The sequence below is a fragment of the Carex rostrata genome, chromosome 3 (assembly GCF_964058835.1).
Source record: "Carex rostrata chromosome 3, lpCarRost1.2, whole genome shotgun sequence".
NCBI lineage: Eukaryota > Viridiplantae > Streptophyta > Magnoliopsida > Poales > Cyperaceae > Carex > Carex rostrata.
In genome coordinates, this window is record NC_135920.1 from 14,727,004 (window position 1) to 14,748,887 (window position 21,884).

General features: G+C 35.2%; 2 protein-coding genes and 1 long non-coding RNA gene across 3 annotated transcripts in view; 2 read left to right on the forward strand and 1 right to left on the reverse strand.

The window, feature by feature from the left end:
• Positions 1–4,743, reverse strand: part of LOC144551710 (pleckstrin homology (PH) domain-containing protein) — a 34,792-nt gene extending 30,049 nt beyond the window's left edge. The window contains exons 1-10 of the mRNA XM_078299782.1: positions 4,461–4,743; positions 3,951–4,054; positions 3,298–3,432; positions 2,867–2,917; positions 2,557–2,651; positions 2,347–2,464; positions 1,892–1,993; positions 1,318–1,506; positions 739–899; positions 80–250 (exon numbers count right to left, since the gene is read on the reverse strand). Coding sequence (XP_078155908.1) covers positions 80–250; positions 739–899; positions 1,318–1,506; positions 1,892–1,993; positions 2,347–2,464; positions 2,557–2,651; positions 2,867–2,917; positions 3,298–3,432; positions 3,951–4,054; positions 4,461–4,557 — 1,223 coding nt within the window. The 5' untranslated portion in view covers positions 4,558–4,743. The remainder of the gene's footprint in view (positions 1–79; positions 251–738; positions 900–1,317; positions 1,507–1,891; positions 1,994–2,346; positions 2,465–2,556; positions 2,652–2,866; positions 2,918–3,297; positions 3,433–3,950; positions 4,055–4,460) is intronic.
• A 10,943-nt stretch (positions 4,744–15,686) lies between these two features.
• On the forward strand, positions 15,687–16,408 carry LOC144551877 (protein FAR-RED IMPAIRED RESPONSE 1-like). The gene is made up of 2 exons (XM_078299975.1): positions 15,687–16,227; positions 16,365–16,408. The coding sequence occupies exons 1-2, from the start codon at positions 15,687–15,689 to the stop codon at positions 16,406–16,408; spliced, it is 585 nt and encodes a 194-aa protein (XP_078156101.1).
• A 38-nt stretch (positions 16,409–16,446) lies between these two features.
• LOC144551818 (uncharacterized) lies at positions 16,447–16,965 on the forward strand. The gene is made up of 3 exons (XR_013510881.1): positions 16,447–16,579; positions 16,673–16,797; positions 16,881–16,965. It is a non-coding gene; the product is annotated as an uncharacterized LOC144551818 (long non-coding RNA).
• The last annotated feature ends 4,919 nt before the right edge of the window (positions 16,966–21,884 follow it).

Below are 21,884 nucleotides of genomic sequence, written 5' to 3' on the forward strand. Positions count from 1 at the left end.
ACAAATTAAGATTGAAAATCAAACAATAAAATAAAACCAAGCGAGACTCTTGTTTCTGTTGTTATTAAGCAATATGCACCTCCACTGGAGAATAATATCAATATCAAGCTGGCGGTCCAACTTTTTTATCTCCTCGTCATCATCTATAACCATACGGCTTGAGTCAGCTTTGAGCAGAGATGCATAAAGAGAGACATAATTTTTGCGAAGCTTCGAGTTTCTCAAAACTTGATCCCAGGCTAGCCTTCCACTGTTTTCATAAAAATTGAAAAAAAAAAAAAAAAAAAAATACTATGATGCAATTATATTGCAAGTAAAAATGTATAGAAGTACTAATATCGGAATCAGTTATTGCACTTTGACCGAGTCAAGACAAAAATATATTAAAGTAAGAAACCATTGCAGAAAACGTGACATAATAATGTAATGATAAAAAATATGAAATTTGTGGTTTTAGTTGAAGCTGTTAGAGAGAAATACTTCAAATGCCATGTTACATGTCATAATAATTATGGGATGTTAATCCTGCGTTTTCCATAATCCAAACTGACAAACTCCATTCTGGCATAACAAGTCCCCAGTGTTCTTTCATAATTCAGTATTATTCTTCTTTTTTAAGTATAGGGGGAAAAGTCACACCAAATCATACTTAAGACAAATTTAGAACTAATTCAGAAGATATCAAGATATTATATGAAACAAGGTAAAAGTACATAATGTACCATGAGAACAACTCACCTTGCCATTTTGGTCTCCTCGGTAACTACTCTATAAGCATACTTCCACCATGATTTTGGATCTATTTTTACCGGCAAAAGAGGTCGATAATGAGCATACTTGAGTCGTTGGTTAAAAGCCGAGAAATTATCCGCCATGAATATTATGTCCCTGTAACCATCCTAGAACCAACAAAAAATGGAATTGGAACTAAGTTGCTCAAACTCAATTAGATCATGGCAATAACTACTATAATAATGCCCCGGCATTATCTATACCCAAGCTAGCTTTTAATCTGACATTAAACCCAATTAGACCTCAGCAAATCATGTTCCCGAGCCTCTTTTACCCTAAGTTTTCCATATATTTAGTAATTCGGAATGAACATAACCTCAGTACAGCTCTAAGTGCAATTAAACAAAAAACAAGACAAGTTAATTATACAAGGTCTGAATTTTTGTAACACAGATAGCCAAATCAGCAGTTACATGTCCAAATTATAAAAACATGCTGACCAGAAAAGGATTGCTGGTCATCAATAGAAATGGAACTGAACTCCCAACAATTGTAATAACAGACTTGTAATAGCATGAATAAAACCTTTGACAGTGCCAGTGTAACATCATCCAAGTCTACAGCAGCCTTCTGCAATGCCTGGTTTGTTCTTCTAGCCTCCAGTAGCCGCAGTTTTGTATACTTTCCAGTACCAGTTATCGGATGTAGAATATAACAATGTTTAAATGAAGCTTTTTCACCTTTACTATCATCCTTCTCCCCGAATTCAAATTTCTGGAACCAAAACTAGCAGTTAGCATCATGGAGAACCATTTTATACTTAGCAATACCATCTGGTAGGATTATTACTGTTCACAAGTGCAGGGAACGAGACAAACACAAGTCTCGCACAAGTTCTTCTCATTCTTCTATTAGTTCTATTTTCCATGTTTACTTTTGCTCTATTTCTTAGCAATTAAATTTAGGGCTCGTTCAGGGAATAAAAATCAAATTTTGGCTGAAAATCCCTTACACATTATTGATGTCATAGTATTATACCAAGATCAAAGTCAGGTACAATAACAATATAAGCCGATTGAAGTGCCAAAGAAACCTACAGCCATTCCCCATAGTGGGGCTGTTACTATGCCTAACAATGTTTTGGCAAAATAAAAAATACCTGGCTCCATTCTGAAGGAAGCAAATCTTCCCACGGCTTGTCAACAACCCATGGATTGCTATCCGAGTCAAAATAGAAAGCTAAGCTCTCAAGCACCACAGACTGCAGTAAATTTGAGCAATTGATAAAACTAACAAAAATATATATATATATATATATATATATATATATATCCTGATGAATGAAGAAATGCATTGACACAAGCCAATGTGTATGCACCGAAATAACTCAAGCTAGTTAGATCATCTTAGAATTCTGATTTGACAAGTGAACCCAGCTCAACCAGCTAGCAGGTATGAGGAAGAGACACGTTAATGTTTCTTGATCCACTAGTTGATCGGACCCAAACTAACAAAAGCATGTTAACTCGTGTTACTGACAGGAATAAGCCAGTCTCAAGGGAATATGGTAATGTGGTAATAATAAATTGTCAACTGAGCAGTATGTAAACAAACCTTTTGAATACGGTCCAAGTTTACTCCTGTGGCAAAAGTTTCATTCCCTTTATCATCAACTGTGACAGCAAAAAGCTTCCCAAGTGTCAATCCAGCTGCAAATGGATGCCCAGGATTGCTAGAAAATAGAATAAGCAATGCCTTTCAGAGTTTCATTGGTGAAAAACAGAAAGAAATGAAAAAAGATAAAAATAAGAGGGAAGCATATACCTCTCAGTATCCTCGTATCTTATATGGATATTGCTGACAGAAAGCTTGAGATTTCCTACTATAGTGTTTATGACAGAGCTTAACCACGATGTGTTCTTCAAAAAAACCAACCATACATGTTAGATAAATGAATTAAAGAACAAATAAGTTTCCTAAATAAATGCAGATTCATTTATGAATAATAATGAGGCATATACCGGAAAAAAAAAACATGGAAATAAAATCTTAACGATTTAACTCTAACATGTTTAAAAGCATATTACATTTAAGAAAAAAAATCAATTATTATGATAATTCAGATAGCTCTTACTGCTTCAAGTTTTAGCTCATCTTTTGCCTCCATTAACTTTATCTCCATCTCCTTCAGAAAAGAAAACAAGTGTGAAGTGTTAAACAAGGTCGATTAGGGGCAGATGATTATATTAAAGCTATCTTGTTAGCAATGGCAAAGCACATTCGCTTTGTTTCTGGTTCCTTCTCAAATAAAGACAATACCTAAAATATCAAGTATGGGTATATGCTTTCTGTCAAGGTGATATACTCGGCTAACAAAAAGGTATCTGATGTTGTTACCAAATAATAAGTGAATAAATGAAAGTTTTTCTGTATTGCTTACAAACCAATCCCCCCTGTTATGTCACCATGAAGTAGGAAGAATATCTATAACAGTCCCAAAACCCAGATCTGAAATCCTGGTTTTAGGAATATTATTTTATGAGCTGAAAAGAGTAGGGAAAGCACCTTGACCAGATTCCTCTTGGCCTCTTGAAGAGCTTCTTCGCTAGAGCCCTCAACTTGCAATGCCGGCTCAGCTAAAATGAAGATTCGGTCGAGAAAGACCACAACTGGCTCCTGACCTAATTTTGTCCAAGGAACCTGACAATAAGCACAAATCCATCAGATAAAATACAAGAAGACACTATGGAAAGAGTTCTCCCAACTGTTCAGTAAAGCCCCAGCTTAATCCAACTACTCCTTGGAGTGGAACGAAGACACATTTTATACTATGGCAAATTATCCAACCCACAAAGACCCGATTGACCTAGATCAGCAACAAGAAACTCAATATTAAAAGATAAGATCAAATAATAACATGAAAACTTCAGTCTCGACAGTAGTCAATATTGCACAACCTTTAAATATGATCATATTCAAACTAATTGAGTGTCATGTCGCAATTGAACTTTGCCTATTAGCTTAAATTAGCTTTCAGTGCCAGTAAGAACTCAATTGGACTCGTATTATACTCAAGTCTTTGATATCCCAATTCACCTTATTTGTGCAGTTCTAAACCAAAAAAACTTTTTGTCAGACCGGTGATCAACCCAGCAGCAACTATATTGGTACTAAAACAGTTTGTACACCAAGCATTTAAACAAATTAATTTCACCAACTTTGAGTCTAACAGAGCCGAGAAATCCAGCTTTGACTTTCACCGGTAACTTCAATGCATTAAGTGCTTCTGGCCTCAGTTGCATGTTCTTCAGTTCCACATCACCTGAAAAAAAATATATATAAGCGTTCATGCTTGAACTAATAATAAAGATGATAATAACAACAAATAAATAATAAACTGAATTATGAACAATAGGAATAACATTTTGAAGCTTTAATTTAGTAAGATTCATCTGGGACAGCTCAGTGGCAAGTTCACTCGATTGACACTAATCACTATCACTATTACTATATTCTGTTCTCTAATCCAAGAAACCCTTCGCTAGACTGCTCAATCAACCTCGCTGCAAGTAGTTCCGCAGTCAACCATAACATATACTGATAACGCTCTTAAAAACGACAAAAAGAACAAATGCTTCCTTCGTCACAAGCAGACCACTGCATCTATTTCTCTCACAAACAAGTAAAACGGCGATCAAGCGCCGAGAACTAGTAAAATTACGGAGTACCTTGCCAGGCGCTGATCTTGAGCGCCTCTTTGTTGATACCCTTCACATAGTTGCCGAGGAACCTCTGGACAAGGATCGCTGCGTATTCCTCCAACATTTGTTCTAGTCCACTTATCTCCGGCAATCGCCGGAGAGAGAGAAAAGGCGAAAAAGAAACAGTGAGGGTTTGCGGTGTTTTTTCTCCAGAAAGAAAATGATCAACAATGTAATAAATCGCTTCTGCTAGAAGCGAAAAGACTCAGCGAGGGGTGCGATGAGATTTTCTCTCTCTTTTTCTCATCTCTTTTCACCCAACTTGTTTTGTTTCTCTCCTCGACAATTGAAATATACTCCTCAAACCGAACCGGATGCCTTAGTGTTGACACGTGTTCTTCATTGAGAGATCGAACGACCCTGATTATTTTTTGTACGAGGGGAGTGATTCGAAATAGCCACATCTCTACATAAGAATTTGTAACGGTTATCTGAAAGCGCGAATTTAATCCAAAAGACGCTATGAAATGAAAGTGGGAACAAACTGTGTCATGAACTACTGTATAAAAAGATGCTCGAGAGAAGTAGACAGGAGGAGCTCTCGCTGGAAGAGATATTTCCCAAAAGTGTAGTATTCTAATATTTAATGTCCTTTTTTAAGGGTGTCCATGTAATAGAGAAGCCGACATTAGTTTGAGGAGCCTGCATCGTCTGCACTAACTCAAAAGATGCTCTTTTGAGTTAACCCATCTAGACCGTCTGATTTTAAACGGAGTCAATCCGATCACTGCCTATAATTCAGGATCCCTTTAATATTAGTGTGGATCTAGTCCGCACGGATCTTACAATGAATTGAACGGTTCAGATTTATTAACTCAAAAGATTCTTCTTTGAGTTAATGCAGAGGATACGAGCTCTATTTTGAGAAGACAGTTATTATCTGGGTTTCAGATACCCTTTTTTATTAGTAAAGAATGTCACGGGTCGTTCAGAGAGAGGCTTTTCGCCTATGTTATGGATGAAATCCAGCAGCAATGGCTGAACCTGCCCCACGGTGGTTCTCAACATTTAATCCACAGAAATACAGACAGAGCGCAGAAAAGCGCGGAGTGCCAGAGTCATTTCTCCCTCCGAAGCACGCTAACTATTTTTTATTTTTTATTCATCAAGATCCACGTGGGTGATCCAGGAAGAACCGCGGCCACCTGGCTAGCTTACTCAGCGAGTTCGTCTGCTAGAGAATTTTGTATTATTGCCATCCGAATTCAAAATGTTTAAAAATAAATTCTGCTTTAAAATTTTAACAACTGAAAATTTAAAACTTAAATGTTAAAGTAAAATTTATTAAAGATAATATGTATAATTTGTTTTGCATACGTAAATTTTTTATGATATTTCGACTTTATTTTAAGTGATGCCAAAAGCGCATGTAAATATTTTTTTAATAGTTAATTTTTTAAATTTATTGAATCGTTTTAAAAAATAAAATTAAAAGTATATATTCGAACGTTTAAATAATGATATTTTTTTTTAATATCAAAACAGCTGATATAACATATATGTTCAGATTAAATTATAAATGCATACATTTTTCTGAGTGCATACATTCAGATTGATTGTTTTGGTACTTCAAATTTTTTTCGATAGTCTAAATACATAAATACACAATAAGTTGTGATCGCGCGTGTTCATAAAATAGATAGATATAACATTGTCACATTACGAAACAAAAATATTATTGTCAAACTTTATAAAAACCAGCATATAAAAGAATCTCAATTCAACTTACGGATGGATTCAACGAAGGTAGGTTCCGTTTAAATTTATGCAGAGTTTATACTTGTCCGAGTTTACAATAAAGTTAAGGTTTTGTACATGAACTAATATTTAGTAAAGTGACAAAAGTACATGATTACTGTGTAGAAAATCATGGGTTCAAAATCTGAATAAAAGAAATCATTTATTGTATTACAGAGATATTAAATAGTTGTTTATCTTGACATTCAACTTTTACTAAAAAAATTAAGATTTAGTTCAAATAATTCGTCAAGGATAAATTTACAGCATTATATTATATTGGCTTGAACTATTTAAACAAAATACATCTACGTAGCGTTACTCCGTAGCAGTGAGTCTTAGATAAAATTGCTCCCAGCTGTAATTAGCTAGCCATTTCTCTTTATCCGAGCATAGATTAGAAACATCACAATTTAAAAATTGAGTAATTATATTGTCCCCCCAGCTCCCGTCCCCTAAGTGTCCCCCTGTTTCTAACTAACAAAAGTAGTTAGCAATCATTGACAATAATTAAGAATCAGTTATCTTGGACTAACTGTCATTATGGACTGGCGGCGCCAGTTCATTTATTAACCTTTCTTTTTTTGAAATTTCGAAATTTCCTTTTCCTCCGAGCTTTCCTTCTCGAGGCGATTTCATCGCGCGCTCCACTGGCGATCCATCGCGCGCTCCTCTGTCGATCCGAGGTGATTTCTCAGGCGATCCATCGCGCGCTCCTCTGTCAATCCATCGCGCGCTCCTCTCTCGATCCATCGCGTGATCCTCTCTCTGGCGACATCGTTCATTGATCTCTCCGACGTTGTTGTACATGACTCAGACGGTCTTGCACATGTTTTCTCAGGAGGCTATTGGAAGCGTTTTCCATTGATATCAAATAAATCTATTAAGACGTTTTGAATTGTCAGGTAATGTTTTTGTTTTTTTTTTCCAATTTTGCTGTATTGTGCGATTTGTGTTTGATTTAGGTTATTAAATTCATTTCTGAATACTTTATGGTAATTCTATTGTTACTCTGAATATTTGTTCATTCATTGTTAATAATGATAATAGTAACAGTTTTATATGTTTACCAGTGAATTTGTTTATATGTGTATATGTCAAATGTTTTCAATTAATATTTGTTATTGTTTATATGAATACTTCATGAGGTATTTTTAATCCCATTGTAGTTTTTATGTTATATGAACATTTAACCCTTGTACAGTGTTCGTTTATTAATACTTGAATAGTTTGATATGAATACTTGTTGTTATTGTTTCTTTATACGAATATTGTACATTGCACAATTTTAAATATGTAGGTACATAGATATGAATACTTTATATTATTGTGTATGTATACTTTCAAATAATAAGTATTCTTTTATGAATACTGTACATATACATGTTACTATTCATTTATTAATACTTGAATAGTTTGATATGAATACTTCTTGTTATTGTTTAGAGTGTAATGTTCGCTTACAAAAGTACGCTACAAAGTTTCAGGTACAACAAGTTGTACCAGTTTAAACCTTGAATTTACTCTCGTCTAAGGTTGCAAGTGCACAACCCTATCCGTGTAGTATATTAAGGTATCGATCCTCAGGGACGGTTTAATTCGATTCTAAATTTCTACAAATCCGAGTTAGGTACTAGAAGTTTGAAGAATTGGGTTTGATTTGTTTCAATTTCTAAATTTCAAAAGACAATTCAATTAAAGGTAAATGAAAGCGATTAAAAGATTTGGTTTTGAATCAATTATAAAATGTGTTCTTAGGGTTTCAGACTTCATCTCCAAACTTTTCCTTCTCTGGACCTATCATACAACTCGCATCATCTCTGATGCGGGTCGCATGGCCCTCGAGCAGAGCTGACATGAGTTCGTATCTAAGTTGATTTCTTGTGCGAGGCTTCGACCTGTGGCTCTCGCCTACTGGTATCTAACCTAGATTGATTGTCTGGTTAACTAGAAGTATCTATAACCTCTCGATAATAGAAATTTCACCTCTCGGTTACTATTGATCTTAGATCTACTTCAAGTGCTCAATTACAATTGCAAGATACATCAAGGCCTAATTACTAGAAGAGATGCTATAGACATCTAACAGTAGACAATCAAGAATCAATCAAGAAATCACAATCAAGCAAACAATGAATATTCAAACAACAATCACACAAGTTCAACATTAGATCAAAACATCATTCAACTCAAAGAAAAGGTTTGGAGATTACATCTTAACCCTAAGAAACAGGGATCTACTCAAGCATAACAAAAGTAAACATGAAAGAGAGAGAGAATAGGCAGATCATAATGGAGCTCGAAGATCCAAGGTGGATTGGAGAGGATCTTGCAATCTTCTCTTCTTCTCCTCTTCTTCAAGCAAGCTCCAATCTCCTTCTTCTCTCTTGATCTTCGCTCTTTTTGTGTTCTGGAATGTAGAGGGGGAAAAAGCCTCCCGAATTCTGGCATAGGACCTCCTTATATAGGCAACAGAGTTGACTTTGGGCTTGTCAGATTTAATTTGAACTGGGCGGCAACAGTTGATGCGACTCGCATCAGGTGGATGCGACTCGCATCAGATGGTCTTCAAGAGAGAGCAGTGAGGGTCGCATCGCAGGTCGCTTTGGGCTTGGATGCGACTCGCACCAGATGAATGCGACTCGCATCAGAGCTTCCTGAAGTCTGCCAATTGCCTGATTTTGCCCAATTTCGCTTGATTCCTGCAAAGTAAGAACCAAAACTTAGCAGTACCACATTCTATGGATGTTCAATGTAAAAGGCACCTTTTATTGGTTCAAAACATAGATTTTCATATGGAAACAAGTCGAAATGATAGGTCTAATAATGTGATAACAAATTCCCCCAAGCTTAACCTTTGCTTGTCCTCAAGCAGAAATCTAAAAATTGGTACCGGTTTGGACTCTAAATGCAAATTTCCTAAATGCAAGAATTTATATGAGTTGTTTCAATTGGGAACTTTAAAAATCATGTTGGTATAACTTGGACTTTCCTAATTAACCTTGATTCTCCACACAAATCGACCAACCAAACTTCAAATTCTGAAATATTTGAATACTTGTAAAGCTGAGCACTTGAATCAATCAAGTTATCATTTATCTATTTAACTATTGTCCTCATTTGTGGAGATTTTCCCTTTTTAACCCCCCCAAGCTTGGAACAAGCTTAGGTCAGAAAGTTGCAGACTTCGCGTGTTGATATGTGCAAAATTTTCTTCTCTTTTTTTTTTCTAAGTGGGAGACGAGCTCAAAGGCGCCCTAAAAGGACTTATTGCCAGTACTCTTATGTTCTCCGTCTTTTCGTTTCTTCTCTTTTTTTTTTTATATATATTTTTTTTTGTTTTATTTAGGAGATGAGCTCAAAGGCGCCCTAAAAAGGACTTATTGCCAGTACTCTTGGTTTCTCCATCTATTATTATATTTTTATTCTTTTGCACATATCATGAATACACACATCCTTTGATATTCATTCATACCAAATGATATCCCAAACTTTCTTTATCAATAACCCCATTTCCCTATTTAAAAGGCACAGTTCAGTTTCAAAAATTGATTTTCGATACAATTCAAGTTTTCATCCTTTCAAGTTCTCAAAACATCCATTCCTAATCAGTTCTTTGATCAATTATGAGGTTAGTTCTAATTTTTCAAAGTCATCCAAATCACAACCAAAATTGTTCAAACAAGTCCTTAACCCAAGCAATCACACAAATTTATCACCTAAAAATGCAAATTTTGGAAAAATAAACATGACCTAAATGCAGATACAGTTTTCTTCTATTCACCCCCCCCCCCCAAGCTTGAATGAAGCATTGTCCTCAATGCTTGAATTCACACAAGAAAAGGCAAATAGAAGAAAATATGGAAACTAACCAGACATGGAGTGGGGGGTGAGGCGGGGGCGTCTCACTGATTGGTGGGAGGTGGATTGGGTGGTTTTTGGTGGAGCGCCTTGTCGAATGTGTCGGAGGGATACACCATTCTTTCCTCATAAGGGTCGGGTGGTTTTTTCTTTCTAACACACCAAGGAACATAATGCATCGACCAGGTTGGTTGTGCATGGCCCGTATGATGGTCTGCATGGTCCGTGTGTCTGTGATCATCCGCTGGTAAGGTCTTGTGCATGCATGTGGCTAGGTTCGTGCCCATCAGCTTCTCGATAAAGTTCGCGATCACATTTTGCTGAGTTTGGAAATCCTCAAAGTGTCCAGCAGTGCAATACGGTGGCAAATCTGAGTGGAGCGTCGTGTTCTCAAACATTTGCAAAAGAAAAATCCACCCCATATCTTTCAAATCTTTGATCGACCACCCGATCGCGCTTATGTGAGCTTTCAATTTCCCCAAGAGTGTGGCAGTCCGATCAGGGTTGAGATCTGCATTTAAGATCACAGGACAACTTTTATCTGGATCTAGGAACTCATACCTGAAATTTACTGGAAGAGGCTTGAGTTCAGGAGTGAGTTTCTCTGTCTGGTCCTTGACGCGGGTCGCATCATGGTCTAAGCGGGTCGCATCGGGTGGACTCGACTCGCATTCTGACCTTGCATCTGCTCCATCCGACTCGCTTCGACCAGCTTCAAGGCCTTCAGACCATGGCATGCGACTCGCATGAGGTTGATGCGGGTCGCATCCAAGTTCTCCCAGGTCAGCTGCTTTCACATCTGCTCCATACACTGATTCCAACTCGCTTGTTTTAACCTGCAACTCAGATAGATAATCAGGGTAATTTTTAATTGAGCTCCCGTATCCCTCGCGAAGTTGTCCCTTAGCCAATTGATCCTCCATGTTGATTGTGCAGCATGCTTCTGGTTCAGCTAATCGTCGGGGAAAGGGTACCGGTGGTCTGTAATGTGCAGGTTTCTCAACCCCTTTCCCTTTCTCTTTGTCAGACTCTTTTGATGCGGGTCGCGTGATACCATTGCGGGTCGCGTCCACAGGTTCTTCAGGTGGTGTTGCTGGTCGCATTGGCTCGATGCGACCAGGATTCACAGGTTCCTCCGAGGTTGATGCGGGTCGCATGGTGGTGGTGCGGGTCGCATCAGTTGGGATCTGATCAGTTGGGAAAGCTGGTTCATCGTACTGGGTCCCACTCCTCAGTGTGATCGCCTTAGCTTCTCCTCTGGGGTTTGGTTCTGGCTGCGTGGGCAGCTTTCCAAGTTGTGGTTGGCTCGAGGTGACGATGTGACTCAGTTGCTCCAACAATTTGCTTTGGGCGGCCATTTGAGTTGCCATCGATTGCATTTGCTCCCACATCATTTGGTTCATCTTCCCTTGCTCATGTGTGAAGTTGCTCACAACGGGATCAATGTACGGCTCAGGTGGATCGGATTGGAATGAGCAGTTGTTTGAGTTGTCGAATGGTGCATTGTTGTAGAAGTTGACCTGTTCGGGTTCCTCATCCCATTCCGCCAGTGGGCAATACTCGTAAGAGTGCCTCCTATCCCCACATATGACACATGGCTGTGGTTGATGGTTACCGACTGCCTTCATGCTCATTTTGATTAAAGCCTCCTCCAGCTCGGCAGCTCTAGCAGATAGAGCTACGATCTGATCAACCCTGTATCGACCGCCTCCTCCTCCTCGAGAATTGTCGTGGCCGGACCACTGTTGGTATGTTGCCATAGCGTCTTGAACTTCTCTGTCTCTTCCACGCGAGTCGCGTCGGTCGTGATGCGGGGCGCGTCGAGAGGTGGTTGTGCAGGAAGAGCTGTGTTCCTGTGGTAAGAGAAAAAATAAAAGAAAAAGATACAAATTAAAATCTAGATTAACTTGGATAAGCAAAAATCTAGAAAAGAATTGATAGCCGTCCCCGGCAACGGCGCCAAAAACTTGTTCGCTTATAAAAGTACGCTACAAAGTTTCAGGTACAACAAGTTGTACCAGTTTAAACCTTGAATTTACTCTCGTCTAAGGTTGCAAGTGCACAACCCTATCCGTGTAGTATATTAAGGTATCGATCCTCAGGGACGGTTTAATTCGATTCTAAATTTCTACAAATCCGAGTTAGGTACTAGAAGTTTGAAGAATTGGGTTTGATTTGTTTCAATTTCTAAATTTCAAAAGACAATTCAATTAAAGGTAAATGAAAGCGATTAAAAGATTTGGTTTTGAATCAATTATAAAATGTGTTCTTAGGGTTTCAGACTTCATCTCCAAACTTTTCCTTCTCTGGACCTATCATACAACTCGCATCATCTCTGATGCGACCTGTGTGATGCGACTCGCATCATCTCTGATGCGGGTCGCATGGCCCTCGAGCAGAGCTGACATGAGTTCGTATCTAAGTTGATTTCTTGTGCGAGGCTTCGACCTGTGGCTCTCGCCTACTGGTATCTAACCTAGATTGATTGTCTGGTTAACTAGAAGTATCTATAACCTCTCGATAATAGAAATTTCACCTCTCGGTTACTATTGATCTTAGATCTACTTCAAGTGCTCAATTACAATTGCAAGATACATCAAGGCCTAATTACTAGAAGAGATGCTATAGACATCTAACAGTAGACAATCAAGAATCAATCAAGAAATCACAATCAAGCAAACAATGAATATTCAAACAACAATCACACAAGTTCAACATTAGATCAAAACATCATTCAACTCAAAGAAAAGGTTTGGAGATTACATCTTAACCCTAAGAAACAGGGATCTACTCAAGCATAACAAAAGTAAACATGAAAGAGAGAGAGAATAGGCAGATCATAATGGAGCTCGAAGATCCAAGGTGGATTGGAGAGGATCTTGCAATCTTCTCTTCTTCTCCTCTTCTTCAAGCAAGCTCCAATCTCCTTCTTCTCTCTTGATCTTCGCTCTTTTTGTGTTCTGGAATGTAGAGGGGGAAAAAGCCTCCCGAATTCTGGCATAGGACCTCCTTATATAGGCAACAGAGTTGACTTTGGGCTTGTCAGATTTAATTTGAACTGGGCGGCAACAGTTGATGCGACTCGCATCAGGTGGATGCGACTCGCATCAGATGGTCTTCAAGAGAGAGCAGTGAGGGTCGCATCGCAGGTCGCTTTGGGCTTGGATGCGACTCGCACCAGATGAATGCGACTCGCATCAGAGCTTCCTGAAGTCTGCCAATTGCCTGATTTTGCCCAATTTCGCTTGATTCCTGCAAAGTAAGAACCAAAACTTAGCAGTACCACATTCTATGGATGTTCAATGTAAAAGGCACCTTTTATTGGTTCAAAACATAGATTTTCATATGGAAACAAGTCGAAATGATAGGTCTAATAATGTGATAACATGTAAGATATGAATACTTCATTTATAATAGTAACAGTTGTGTATATTTACCAGTGAATTTGTTTATATGTGTATATGTCAAATGTTATCAATTAATATTTGTTATTGTTTATATGAATACTTCATGAGGTATTCTTAATCCCATTGTAATTTTTATGTTATATGAACATTTAACCCTTGTACAGTGTTCATTTATTAATACTTGAATAGTTTGATATGAACACTTGTTGTTATTGTTTCTTTATACGAATATTGTACATTGCACAATTTTAAATATGTAGGTACATAGATATGAATACTTTATATTATTGTGTATGTATACTTTCAAATAATAAGTATTCTTTTATGAATACTGTACATATACATGTTACTATTCATTTATTAATACTTGAATAGTTTGATATGAATACTTCTTGTTATTGTTTAGAGTGTAAGATATGAATACTTCATTTATATTGGTACTACATTATTGTTTTTATAGTATTAGATATGAATACTTCAATGTTATTGTTATTAATACTAATTTCTTAATAGTTGAATAATTTCATATGAATACCTGATGTTTTCATTATGTTGTACTCATTTGTTTCTTCTTTTTTGAAATAAAATAACATAATGGATTTTGATCTTAATGAAAAGGCTGGTGATGATTTGTGGTTAGAAAATTCAAATGGAGAAATGGATGAGGTTGATATATATCGTCATTTTGAAGAGCAGTATCGTGCTAATGAAGTGTTGAATGATGATGTTGGTGTGAGAGAGAATATATATGGTTGGGATTTGAATGTTGAAGCTATTGAGGAACTGAATGGTTTAGAAGATCAAGTTGAAACAGATGTTAATGGTAGCGTAGATGATCAGGTTGAAACAGATGATGTTATAAGTGATGGGGATGATCGAATTCATAATTTAAGCCCACCTGCTGTGGATGATTTGTTTGAAACATTGGAAGAAGCATGCAAGTACTATGAATTATTTGGAAAGCAGTCTGGTTTTGGTGTTTTCAAAAGGTCAAATCATAAGAATAAAGACCTAAGCCAGCACTATACTTTAGCATGCAGCAAGTCTAAAAAGCCGAAAACAAGTAATGAGGGTCGTATACCAAAGAGGAGGAGGGCTGTTGTGGGGACAGGTTGTAAGGCTTGTATAAAGTTGAAAAATACTGACATTACTGGATCATGGGTTGTAGTAGAAGTTTGTCTTGAGCATAACCATATTTTACAGCCCGAATCATCATTTCTAATTTCGGGTTATCGTTATATCCCAAAGAGATTACAAGATTTGTTGAATTTTCATGAAGAACAAGGGTTGTCTGTGGCGGCTAATATAAATCTGGTAATAAAAGGTGCAGGTGGATACCTAAGGTGTCCATTTACAAAGAAAGATGCTCGAAACCATATAGATAAATACAGGAGGAACAAATTACAAGCACTTGGAGGAGATGATTGTCATCTCATTTTTGAGTACTTTCAAAACAAGCAAACGATTGATCGCAACTTTTTTTATACCTACAGTTGTACAAGTGATAGTCGTTTATGGAACATTTTTTGGTCTGATGGTCGAAGTCGAGCTGCCTACAAATATTTTCACGATGTTGTTGTTGTGGATGCAACATACTTGACCAATAGGTAATGATCTTATAATTTAATCTCTTTTTGTAATATAGTTCACCATTTATTTAAATCATGGTGTGAATACTAACAAAAGTATTTGTTTGCAGGTATGACATGCCACTAGTATTATTTGTCGGTGTTAATCACCATGGACAAACAATTATCTTTGCTTGCGCTTTGCTTGGAAGGGAAAGTGAAGATGATTATATATGGTGCATGAGCAGGTAAAAACTTTTTCATTTTATAATATGAATTCATAGTTCATTTGGTATGAATACTACATCATTGTTGGTACTGAATTAATAAATATGTATGTTAACACTGTCATGTGATAATATGAATACATATGTTTTTAGCTATGCATACTATATATTGTATCTATAAACTGTTTAATTGTAGGTTTGTATAATATGAATTCATAATTAATTGGGTATGAATACTACATCAGTGTGGTACTCAATTAATAAGTATGTCTGTTAACTTGGTCATGTGATAATATGAATACATATTTTTTTAGGTATGAATACTTTATATTGTTTGTTGCATCTCAATTAATAAGTATTTATTAATTGTTTTATTGTAGGTTTTTGCAATGTATGAACAATGTGAAACCAGCTGGTGTACTGACAGATCAATGTCCAAGTATTGAGTTAGGTGTCAAGCATGTTTTTGGTGAGGAAACTGTCCATAGATATTGCTCGTGGCATATATTACACAAATTACCAACAAAATGGGAGAATGTAGGTAATAAGAGTGAGAAAACTAAATGGGTAAAGTCTGTTGTATATGATTCACAGACTAGACAGGAGTTTGAGCAAAAATGGTTAAGCCTAATGGTTAAAGTAGGCAAGCAGAATGATGCATGGTTCAAAGGAATTTATGCAATGAGAGAAAGATGGGTTCCTGCTTTTTTGAGTACGCAATTTTGGGCTGGTATGACAACTACACAACGGGTGGAGAGTATGAATGCATTCTTAAATGCATACTTGACAAGGAGAGAGAGTCTTAAGCATTTTGTTTCAAGTTTTGAAGAAGCTTTAGGGAATATATGGCAGAGAGAGAATACTGCTGATCACGATTCAAAGTTTCGAGCCCATAAAGTGAACTCTGAGCTACCAATGGAGTATCAGTACCGAAGTACATATACAAATGAAATTTTCCTCAAAGTTCAAGATCAATTCACTTTATGTATGAATTTATCTTGCAATTTTGTCAACGAACAAGATGGAGATGTACTGTATGTTGTTTCTGATTGTTGGCAGAACAATTTCCAGGTTTTATACAAGAGAACATCAAAAGAATTGTTTTGTATTTGTAGACTTTTTGAGGTGTTGGGGGTGCTGTGTTTTCATTCCATTCAGGTTCTAAAACATGAAAATATTTTTATTATTGATGAAAAATACATTGTGGATCGGTGGAGGAAAGATATTCATCGTGAAAATCTGACGATAATAGATTCGACACATCCTACTTTACCAGAACAGAACAGGTATAATTTGTTTGTATGAATACTTATTTGTCAGTTTTATGAATACTTGTTATTACAACTGCCCAACATTTATGTTAATTTTGTTATGTCTAGGCTCTATCAATTGACAATGTCAACAAATGGAATCATTCAAAATTTGCTCAATATGGGCAGTATTAATGAAGACTTGCATAATGAAGTTTATCAAGGTTTACAAGATTTGAGAAACAAAATATCAGGTATATTATAAGTTATATTTTGCATTTTTATTCATATTTTATTGCACTTAAAATTAAATTATTATTTTTTTTTTTAAATTTAGCAAAAATTGGTGGCCAACAAAATGATAATGTCAATGTTAATCCTGGAATTGATGAAAGTGCTCCTAGAGTGATAAAGAAAAGAAAATCTACAACAACAAAACAGAAGAACAAAGATGTTTCAAAACAAGGAGGTACATATATAATAATTACCTATTTGATATATGAATACTTGGTTATGTAGGTAATCAATTTTTTCTTTTTAAATTAATTAATGTATGTTAACTGAGTTGTAGGTGTCATGATTGAAACTGTAACAGTAGGCCAAAGCAGTACGGCATCTCAAAATGAAACAATTGGTACCAATATAATTAATTTTTATTTCATATATGAATACTAGATTATGTTAATAACCAAAAATTTTTTGGCTATTAAATAATATTTTGTTTAATGAATTTATAGGTGCTATGAATGGAACTGTAATTGAAGACAAAATTAATATGGCATTTGAGAATCAAACAAGAGGCAAACATATAGTAACTTTATATCTTCACATATTATTACTATATGTTTACAATGAATATTTTTGAATTTATTAGTACACTTTAAATTTGGCGTAGATGGCATGAATGGAAGTGTAACAGCAGACGGCACTAATATGGCATTTCAAGATGGAAGAAGAGGTACAAATATAATAACTTTCTATTTCATACATGAATAATAGTTCTTGGAGTTCAAAGTTGTAAGGCATGTAAAAACGAAATAATAGGTACAACTATAGTTAGTTTTCTATTGTTTGTATGAATACTAGTTTTGGTACATAATTAATAAATTTGAAATTAAATATTGATTGTTTAATGAACAGTTGGTGGCATTAATATTGATTGTTTAATTAAATATTGATTGTTTATGGAACTGTAATTAAAATTGTAGTAACTTTATATTTTTACATATGTTCTCTAAGTCTATGTTTAACAATCATTAATTTGTTAATCAATTAATGCAACTTAACTATGTTGTAGGTGGCATGAATGGAAGTGTAACAGGATCCCATAGTAGTATGGCAATTCAAAATGGAACAAGAGGTAAAAATATAATAACTTTATATTTCATGTATGAATACTGGTTTATATATATAATCAACAGTTTGTGATTTTGTAGACCAAAGTATTATGGCTTTTCAAAATGAAACAAGAGGTCTAATATATGTATTGATTACTACATAACTGTGAATATTTGACATAATAGATGTCAATACTTCTTTATTAATTAGATGCTAATTTCCTTATAGATTTGGAGGCCATACGTGATGCACTTTTTGAAGGTAGTCGGAGCTCTACATTTCTGGATGAACAACGCAGTAGAACTGTCGATCAATTTGTGAACTGTCCACCAATTGTAACAATATTACCACCTAAGAAATCGAAGCGAAGGGGGCGTCCAAGAAAGAAAACCATTAAGAATGCAATGGATGTTGCCATAAAAAAGATAATCGAGAAACATAAAAAGATGAAGAAGGAAATCATAGCACAGAATGAGAATATTTCTGACAAGGTGAATGGAATTCAGAATGTGAAGAATAATAAAGGGGAGAAGAAAATTTCAAAGGAGAAAAAATCTCACAATGAGAATATCATCCAAAGTGATAACCAAAATTAGGAAGTTACTTAATTGAATTAAAAAAAATTTATCATTTTGTGTATATGTCAGAATATCATTCAATCAGAATTTTATTAATATTTTTTTTATAGGTCAGAATACTTACTTTTAATCAATTAGGAAATTTTATACACATCATATGTTATAACAAAAGGAATATTTCGTTTTTTATATATATATATACTTGTGTTGCTTCTGATGGGAATTGATTATAATTAATAATATTTGTTCGTATGTAAACTTATTTAGATTTAAAGAAATTTTTTTTGGTATTCAAGTATTTACTTTATTACAAATGAATACTTGTAATGACTGCGTGGACACTATCGAATGGGTTCTTCCAAGGTGTACCCAAAGGTTGTCTGAAAACACTATAAAACACTATCCAATGTATGGCATGATTGTAATTATTTTTAGAAGCATCCCAATGTCATATTAATTTTATTTTTAGTAGTTATGAATACCTTGTTATGTAATTATTACGTAAAAAAATAATAATAAATAAACATTTTTTTAATGTTTGGAAACATAAATAAACATTTTTTTAATGTTTGGAAACATATATTTCATGAGATATTTCAATTTTGTGGAAATTGTCAATATTATTTTTATTATGTATGAATACTTTAATATTTATTAGATGATTTTTTTTAATGTTTATTATGTTAATCAAATGGAGATGATTTTGTACTCAAATGGAGACGTTTTGTTAATTATATGGTCCCCACTTAATTGTTTGAAATTTAACAATTTAGGTAGCGCCATTTTTATGATTTTTTTCGCATAAACATAGGTGCGCTATGTGTCGCGTCGGTTCAATCGAAACTCATTCCGACTAAAGTCTCACTCTCTTCACTTACTCTACTCTTTTTCTTCGCTCCGTCTCTTCTAAGAACTCATTCGCGCCTAGGGTTTTCCGACGGGTGAATTTTTTGTTCAATTTCATTCGTTTTTCTTCAATTTCAAGTGCTATTTTACTTCGCCTAGGTTTTAGCGTTCGTTATTTTCTTCCTCTCATCCGTTTATTTTTCTATTATTTTCCAGTTTCTTCTATTTTCGTTCATCAGTAATGGTAGTTGAAATCCACAGCTTGCCTAGTTCAAATCAAGACGATCAAGCATCAGGGGACGAAGTACTTCGAATTATTTCAGCCGAGAATCCAGTGATGGAAGAAGAAGTGGATAAAAATGAAGGTGTGATACTTTTTTTGTTTATATTGTCACGGAATTTTATAGATTAAGTAGATCTGAATACTTATAAGAAGTAGGATTGAATGAAATAAGGGTAAATAATGCATGAATTTAAGTTATACAAAGCAGATTTTGTTCAATAGGAACTCTCAATCTTAAATGGAACATATTTTATGTTTCTACTTAATTTAAGTATAGAGCAATCCAGATTCTCTGATATCTTAAACAATTCAGTAGGAATTTTCAATCTTATGTTTTTTATTGTTTTACTTTTTGCAGAATTAGTTATGTCTACCAATCCAGATGCTTTGATATTGACAGCTTCTGAGGATATGCAAACACCTTCTCACGATAAAGCCCTATCATTGAAACGACGTAGGGGAGGCCAACCAGGTCGCAAGAAAGGTAAGATGTGCATGGTAATATTTAGTATCAATATTAGGTTTGAATGAAAATTTGCATGTTATTGTTTAGTATGAATATTATATTATAATATTAGTTTTGCATGTTTATAATATCATGCTGAACTGTTTATTTGCATGGATACTTTACACAGTTATAATGAATACTTTGTTATAATCAGTAGGTAACAATTGTTGATTTGTTTTAGTATTGATTTTTTTTAGTATGAATACTAATTTATAATATTAGATTTGCATGTTTTTAGTATCATGCTGAACAATTTATTTGCATGGATACTTTACACAGTTATAATTAATACTTTGGTATCATTTGTAAGTAACAATTGTTGATCTGTTGTTGTATGAATACTTTACCACTGATATGAAGATGTGTTTTATTTACTTTAATTTTGACTCATAAGAAAAATGTGTTCAAATTTTTAGATCAATATATGACTAAGGTTGTATGAATATTTTCAGACATTTGTTATGAGTACCTTTATGACAAAGTTGTGATTTATTTAACATAGTAAGGTATCCATGTAAGATGTGCCTGTAAATCTTTATTATTAATATTATGCTGTGAATGAATATTACTAAGTTGTGGTTTATTTTCAACAATTGTTTGTTGTTTGAATTTTTATATTGGTTTGTATGAATACTTTTATGACTAATATTATTTTATTTTATTTTTTTCTTTAGGTGATCCTCGAATAAACAAACCAAGAACAGCAGACTCTTGTATCAAGAACAGATGCGTCGTTGAGTTGGCAATGTTTTTCTTTCATTCCGAAGTGATGCCTCTATTAAATCATGAACAAATTCAGGTTTTATCGACAACCCCGTTCATGCATTTATTTGCATTCCCCAACAAAACTCAAGCGAACAATGCTATATTGCATTCTATTTTACTTATGTGGGATAGTGTTAAAGGTGGCTTCTGGTACAGCAATAAGCTTCTGAAGTTTACACCTGATGAGGTTGCACTTGTTATGGGTTTGGGATTTGAAGGGGAAGTGGTAGTATACAAGAGGGAGTCTCTTACAAATTCAAATTTGCGTCACAAGTTCTTTGAAAGAAGGAATGAGAAGATAACTCGGAAGGAGCTTGAGGACACAATAATTGCTGCAATCCTCAACAACAATTCAACAGCACAAGAAATTGTTGGACTGCTGGTGATGTACATTTTCACCACGATTCTATTTCCTCAAACTTCTGGTAATGTACCAATCCATCTTTTCCCGTATGTGGAGAATATTGACCGGTTAAAGAAGTATAATTGGGGTGAAGGAGTATACAGAATGCTGATGGAAAATATTCCCAACAATGCTCTTTGGTGCCAGTTGAAAAGAGATGAGCTAAGGGCAGGAAAAGCAGTAGTAGATAGTCCTGAAAGTGTAGTTGGTGCAAATCCGGGGAATCAAGAAAAAGTGTCAAGGACCCTACCAGGATGTGCAATAGCCCTAATTGTAAGTTGTATTTTTAGTAATTATCTTTTTTATGTAAGGTTGAATACTATATCATGTAGGATTTGAATACTATATGCAACTGATTTGTATTTTTTTTTTATTCATTTTTTAGGCATGGTTCTTTGAACATGTTGAGGTTCCAAGGATAAGAATTTATAGAGGGCACATTCCAAGATTTTTCAACTGGAAGTTGCACATAGGGTGGAGGCGAGATTCGTTCAATCGAAAACTTGATCTTGTAAAGACTTCAGATGTCAAGGCAGATGCCTTAGAGTGGAGTTCGTCTGAATTACTTTTCAAGATGGAAGGTCTCGTGTTCAACTTTTATGTGAGTTGTCTCAATAGGG